At 35.0% G+C, this 7,710-nt stretch overlaps 1 protein-coding gene across 1 annotated transcript in view; it reads right to left on the reverse strand.

The window, feature by feature from the left end:
* Positions 1 to 7,710, reverse strand: part of LOC107570235 (PH and SEC7 domain-containing protein 1-like) — a 39,611-nt gene that overhangs the window by 28,764 nt on the left and 3,137 nt on the right. The window contains exons 3-6 of the mRNA XM_016256445.1: positions 4,986 to 5,177; positions 3,936 to 4,016; positions 2,792 to 2,904; positions 2,644 to 2,702 (exon numbers count right to left, since the gene is read on the reverse strand). Coding sequence (XP_016111931.1) covers positions 2,644 to 2,702; positions 2,792 to 2,904; positions 3,936 to 4,016; positions 4,986 to 5,177 — 445 coding nt within the window. The remainder of the gene's footprint in view (positions 1 to 2,643; positions 2,703 to 2,791; positions 2,905 to 3,935; positions 4,017 to 4,985; positions 5,178 to 7,710) is intronic.

A 7,710-nucleotide genomic window follows, 5' to 3' on the forward strand; every position in this document is an offset into this window, starting at 1 on the left:
AAAACTAAGACACATAAAATAAAATGAAATTTAAGCAAATTAAAATGAAAAATGTTGCCTTCACAACTTACTGAAATATGTTTAAGTTGAAGAACTAAAATCAGTAATATAATGTATAGAAATTAGTGCTGTCAAACGATTAATCGCATCCAAAATAAAAGTTTTTGTTTGCATAATATATATATATATGTGTGTTCTGTGTATATTTATTATGTATATATAAATACACACACACATGCAATATATATTTTGAAAATGTTTACATGTATTTACAGTATCTCACAAAAGTGAGTACACCCCTCACTTTTCAGCAACCATTTTAGTATATCCTCTCAAGGGACAATACTATAGAAATGAAACTTGGATATATTTTAGACTAGTCAATGTGCAGCTTGTATAGCAGTACAGAGTTACTGTCCTCTGAAAATAACTCCACATACAGCCATTGTTGTCTAAATAACTGGCAACAAAAGTGAGTACACCCTAAGAGAATGTATGTAGTTTAACCATGCAAAACCACATGTCCTATTCATGTTCATGTTTTTGTCTGCTTGACAGGACCATACAAATTTGTGTATCTTGTATTAGAGCAGTTAAAATTTGGTGCTTTGAGCACAATTCTCTCATACTGACCACTGGATTGTTGCTCTCCACAAAGATGGCCTAGGCTATAAAAAGATCTGTAACACCCTTAAACTGAGTTGCAGTACAGTGGCCAGGGTCATACAGAGGTTTTCTAAGACAAGTTCCACTCGGAACAGGCCTCGCAAGGGTCAATCAAAGAAGTTGAGTCCTCGTGCTGTGTGCGTCAGGTACAGAAGCTGGCTTCAAAAAACAGACACATGAGTGCTGCCAGCATTGCTTTAAAGGTTGCAGAAGCGGGAGGTCAGCTTGTCAGTGCTCAAACCATACGCCGCACACTGCAACAAGTCGATTTGCATGGCCGTCTTCCCAGAAGGAAGCATCTTCTAACGCTGGCTCACAAGAAAGCCCGCAAACAGTTTGCTGAAGACAACCTGTCCAAGAGCATGAATTACTGGAACCATGTCCTGTGGTCTGATGAGACTAAGGAAAACTTGTTTGGCTCAGATGGTGTCCAGCATGTGTGGCGACGCCCTGGTGAGGAGTACCAAGGAAATTGTGTCTTGCCTACAAGTCAAGCATGGTGGTGGTAGCATCATGGTCTGGGGCTGCATGAGTGCTGCTGGTACTGGGGAGCTGTGGTTCATTGAGGGAAACATGGATTCCAGCATGTACTGTGACATTCTGAAGCAGAACATGATGCCCTCCCTTCAGAAACTGGGCCGAACGGCAGTTTTCCAACATGATAATGACCCAAACACACTGCCAAGATGACAACTAGAGTGTGCTTTGCTGAGAAAGCTGAAGGTGAAGGTGATGGAGTGGCCAAGTATGTCTCCAGACCTGAACCCTATTGAGCACCTGTGGGGCATCCTCAAGCGGAAGGTGGAGAAGCGCCATGTGTCTAACATCCAGAGTGGAAGATGATCCCAGCAACAACCTGTGCAGCTCTGGTGAATTCCATGCCCAGGAGGATTAAGGCAGTGCTAGATAACAATGGTGCTCACACAAAATATTAACACTTTGGACACAGTTTTGACATATTCACTTAGGGTGTACTCACTTTTGTTGCCAGTTATTTAGACAACAATGGCTGTATGTTGAGTTATTTTTAGAGGACAGTAACTCTGTACTGCTATACAAGCTGCACATTGACTAGTCTAAAGTATATCCAATTTTCATTTCTATAGTATTGTCCCTTGACAACATATAATAAAATGGTTGCTGAAATGTGAGGGGTGTACTCACTTATATTTAGTCTATATTTATATTCGTAAAATTTATTTAAAAAATATATATTTAATATAAACATAACATTCTTCTGAAATATATACATGCATGTGTGTGTATTTATATATACGTAATAAATATACACAGCACACACATGTATTATGAAAACAAAAACTTTTATTTTGGAAACAATTAAATGCAATTAATCGTTTGATAGCACTAATAGAAATATAAAAATAAACACACAAAATAAAATATAAATATTACACGAAAAGCATAAAAAATAAAAAACAAACAAAAACCTTCACAACTAACTAAAATAAGATTAAGTTGAAGTACTAAAATTACTTAAACTGAAATAAAAATAAAGTTAAATAGAAATATAAAAACAAAATAAAAATGACAAATATTACATGAAAAACAAACAAAACTTAAATTAGAACTATTACCTTCACAACTAACTGAAATAAGTTTGTTGAAGCGCTAAAATGACTAAACTAAAAAAGAAAAAAGAAAAGATAAATAGGAATGTAAAAAACTATAAAAATTACAAAAAGCACAAAATTACTATTAATAGTGATTTGTGTCTCCTGTTGCTGCCTGTGTTGAGGATTCAAGTTCATGTATATTTTACTCACTTTTTCATTTAAACTGTAATGCTGACAATATCATTTGCAGTAAAAAATGTATTAAACTGGAAAAATATGTGGTCTCAGCCCTTTGAACCCCAATGCATGTTCTTGGATGTGTGTTGAGATGAAGATTTGACCCTGCATTACTATTGTCTGTGTGGTGAAGTGATAATACGGTGATTTGATAGAGTTGACTCACGTGGCCGTGCAGGTCTGTGTTGAGCAGCATAAGAGCACAGGTCAGCGTGTGGACACAGTCTGTGAGATACAACCACACAAATACACATTTACACATGTAGAGTCTGTTTTATCATGTGACACACACACACACTGAGACAGAGATGTACCTTCAGATAGCGTGAGAGATGAATTGCACTGCACATATCGACGGGAAAAGTGTGCTAAGATCCGCTCTCTCTCCTGCGTCTCACCGGTCAGAGCAAACTCTAGCAGAAATGCCCTGAAAAAAAAAACACACAAAGCCCTGACATTAACACACAATGATGAAAAAATATCATAAGCCATGATAATTGATATAATGATATAATTGAATAATGTCATGATCATTTATGCAAGTGAAAATTAAATATAAATGTAAAATGCTAAAATTCATATAGGTGTCAAGTATTTCTAAATTGACTTGACAACATTGAAATGAGAGATAGAGCTGTGTGTCATCAGCATAGCAATGATAGGAGAAGCCATGTGCCTGTATGATGGGACCCAGTGATGTCGTGTATATGGAGAAGAGGAGGGGTCCAAGAACTGAGCCCTGAGGAACCCCAGTTACCAGTTTTCTACTTGACAAATTATTTTTTTATTTTATTAAGTACTTTAGTATTAATAATATAAATATTACTACTAATAAATTATTTCTTATTAATATTAATTATAAACAATTATAAACATAATAATTTATAGAAAAATAGAATCTAGAATATTAACACACACACATATACATACATAGTGTGTGTGTGGGCATGTATACACACATTTTTGTGTATATTTAAAGCAGAGGTGTAAAGTACTCAAATTATACGCAAGTAAAAGTACAGATACTTAGTGAAAATTCTACTCAGGTAAAAGTAAATGTATCTGGTCAAAAACATACTTGAGTAAAAGTAAAAAAAAAAAAAAATACAACTTCAAATTGTGCTCAAGTATTAAAAAAGTAAAAGTAACCCCCCTAGTAGCATCACTTGTGATATTATAAAATAGGTATGGTTAATGCACTGAAACAATTGTAGAAAAAAAAAAAAAAGAATACTTCGAAATTGCTAGTACAAAACAATCCCCCCCAAAAAACATACGTAACATTGAATTAAATGTGACTATTTGAAGTAGAAAGACTAAAAAGTAATATTCTAAAGAATATACACCGAATAATATACAGAGTATTTTCTTATAAAACATTAGTTCAATAATAATTATTTTTGTTTGTAGTTAAACAAAAAGAAAAACATTTTTCATTTACATATTTAATGTGCTGACCTTAGTGCTTGGTCCAAAGTCATTTCAGTAGAATTGAAGTAGCGCAGATATTCCTCTGCCACCAGGCGACTGAAGTCATTGCTAAAAAGGAGTCAGATACGAAAAGACAGTCAAAGAGGATGACAACGCAAAAACAAACAAGGGAGACATGGGAGGAAGGGTGACAGACGCAACCAAGGCCTGTCAGAGATTCACCGCTGGATGAACATTCCCATGATGCACCTGTCAGAGAGAGAAGAGCTCTTAAAGTACAGATGCTGTGAGCAATAAAAGCAGAGCCAGAGAATAAAAGCTGCATGAAATCCTGCTTTATATAACAGCGGCACAGAGACCGGTACAGGACTAACAGAGATGGTCAAACCACAAGGTCAGAGAGAAGATGCTCAAACTTAAAAGTCAACATGAAATCAAAACTGACTGCATTTACTTTCTAACATGTTCCTGTTTTTATTGTGAACAATACAGGAGAGCATGTTATTCCAAAAAAAGTATTATTGTGTTCAGAAACATGTAATGACTTGCTCCGCTTCTGACATAAAAAAATTAAATAAAATTAAAACAAAAAATACAAAAATGCATCAATACACAAGCAAAAAAAAAGATATGTGTTATTGTTATAGTTAACTGAAACAATTAAAAATCATTTAGTTAAATGAAATAAAGCTGAAATAAAAATGTTAGATGAAAAACTTTAATTTTTTTTAATTAAAACATCTTGATGAAAAACCTAAATGAACATTTGAAATGTTGCTTTGTCAACTGACTGAAATAAGTTTAAGTACAAAAAATTACTAAAAATGAACTCAAAACATATTAAACCTAAATAGAAATACAAAAACAAAAAAATCTGGATTTTTTTTTCTCATTTTGTCTCTCATAGTTGAGGTATACCTATGATGAAAATTACAGGCCTCTCTCATCTTTTTAAGTGGGAGAACTTGCACAATTGGTGGCTGACTAAATACTTTTTTTCCCCACTGTATATATATACATATATAAAGTAACAAGACTAGAAATACTAAATAACACGCTTGAAGAGGATTTACTCACTTTTTACTCAAATGACGTGCAACGTCGCACTTCCTGAAGCCGTCGAGGTTGAAGAGCCGCTTGGCCAGACGTTTGGCAGAGTCCAGATCGGCGCGGTTACCGTTACTGAGAGTGTCATTACTGCCCAAACCCAAACGCTCGCTCGGCTCCTGATCCAAATCTGGGTCCGCAGCAAAGCGAGGAGATTTCTCTCTGAACAAACACACAAATAACATCATTCTGCTGTGCTGAAGCCAATAATGACCTCTGAAAGCCGAGCTGGTGACATGAAGCTTCCACCACAATCAAATCCTGAACTACATTTTCTCAATGAAAATAATGTTGGGTTTTTTCATGGTAACTTTAAGTACCATGCAAATACATTGTGTAAAAGCATGATAATCATTCATACCATAACACCCAGTACATTACAGAACCAACGCACCACTTTAGCTTTTTTAAAGGATGAAAACAGAAATAGAATAGGACGCACCATCTCATACAAGATGTACCTTGGCACTTTCCTATAAGAAGCACAAAAACCATTATAAGATATATAAGCTTACTAAAATATATGGTGAGTTCTGACACACCTCCATATTATAATTTCCCACATTTTCAATAATATAATCATAAAGTCATTACAAATTGAATTATGGGAATTACATAGTGACCAAAAACAAATTGTTAAACAAATGTTCTTCAAACTACATTCAACTAAATGCCATGATAATAAAATGATATGATGTAACATTGACGTAACTGTAGTATCTGTGGGATTTTGGCATAAATCGTGGTAACCAAGCTAAATTATAACCACAAACAGCTTTACAGTCAGAAATCATTTCCATTTTGTAGTTGTGTTAAATTGCTATTGCACCCTATTGATCCGATTTCCTCTGGTTTCTATAAATGTACGTGGGACAGCAGTCCTCATCTAACCCCTTCTTATCAGTGACTCCCACTAAATCCACACCAAAAACAAACCATGAGCAGAAATGTGTGAAACGCAAACAAAGACGACTGGAAGCACAGAAACGCTTCTTAAAGAGACAAGCGCTGCAAATAACTACTGTTAACTGAATCTAAATCTAAAACCATTTTCATAACTTGGAATAAATATCATTAACTGAAATAATATAAAAAAATATATAAAAATTTACAATTTTATGAGTTAAGGTTGAAGTAAAAGAATTAAAACGAAATAAACTGAAATTTAGTTCAAACTATATACACGCATTTGAAAATAAAAATAAAATAGAAATGAAATAAAAATGACAAAAAGAGAAAAAAATCTAGTAATAATAGCAACTAAAATAACACTGTTCCATATTTCTGGAAGGAAATGGGAACAATTTAGAAGAAATAGCTTTGTAAGGCCCAAAGAGAAAAAAAATGCATTAATAAAAACAACTTAACTGTAACCATTTGAACATTTTATGACGATTCTCAAAAGTGAGTGTTGTTTGCCCATTATAGGTGTTCTGGGTTGTTTCTAGTTTTATAATACCAAATAATGAGCAATAACAACAGTTATGCTTTTCTTTTCTGCTTAATACTGCTATATTACATTCATTAGGACAATGCCAAATGAATACAGCGATACAGTGCTGATCTGCATCCTGTCCAAACAGTTTCTACCTGTACAGTGTGTGGCAGCGGGTCAGGACGCTCCTCTCTTTCAGCGCAGAGCAATGCCAGCAAAACACTGAGTGGGCTTTTTTCCTCAGACCATCTGTGCCAAAACGCCTCTGTGATGTGACTCTCTGAGCCATGCTTGAATTAATGCTAAGCTTTTCGCAGTTCACCGGAGCCGTTTGTCCAGCGACTGCGCTCTCAGTATCTCCTCAGGTGTTTGAGGACATCTCTGTGAGACCAATGCTGCTGTTTGAATCTCTTTGTGACTGAATTAATCTGTTTTTAGTCATTAAATCTCGCTGTTACAAAGATCCTGAAATTTCAATCCATCCTGGAGCTGTTAAGCTTCCAATCCTGCCAGATACTTCCTTCCCAATGAGTTTCCCACTGCTTGCTTTCTCTCTCTCTCTTTGTGAATGTTGTTGACGCTCTAATGACCTTCTCAGTTCAGTGTGGCATGTAACATCTCTCAGTCTCTCCCTGAACTGTCTCCTCAGTTCACACGCACTTTAAAATGTACAAACCACTTGTTTTCTCTCGCATGATTCTCTATAATAGTGATAAAGTAATTGAGTCATTTGATCACGTACACACACGGTTAACGAATACATACACTCTTTTTTCTCTGTACACACAGTTTAGTTATTTATCAGTGTGACAGACACATTCTACAACTAAAATCACTTAAAGGTATTTACTTCTGCATTTACAGTAAGTGTGGCTGTCAGTCCAAAATACCATTTTGCGGTAAACATCCAATGAGTCAGTAGAAGTGACTTGATAGAAAACAAAATGCATCACAGCTTTCACAAAAATATGAAGTAGCACAACTGTTTTTAATATTGAGAATTAGAAATGTTTCTTGAGCAGCAAATCAGCATATCAGAATGATTTCTGAAGATCATGTGACACTGAAGACTGGAGTAATGATGCTGAAAATTCAGCTGCGCATCACAGAAATAAATTACGTTTTAACAGATATTCACATAGAGAACAGTTAAAAATCTAAAATCTAAATTTGTCTGTTTACTGTATTTTTGATCAAATATAATGCAGCATTGGTGAACATGAGATGAAAGCTTACCAATCCTAAACTTTTGAATGGTAG

Source organism: Sinocyclocheilus grahami, unplaced genomic scaffold (genome assembly GCF_001515645.1).
Source record: "Sinocyclocheilus grahami isolate Dianchi unplaced genomic scaffold, SAMN03320097.WGS_v1.1 scaffold1429.1, whole genome shotgun sequence".
Classification (NCBI taxonomy): Eukaryota; Metazoa; Chordata; class Actinopteri; order Cypriniformes; family Cyprinidae; genus Sinocyclocheilus; species Sinocyclocheilus grahami.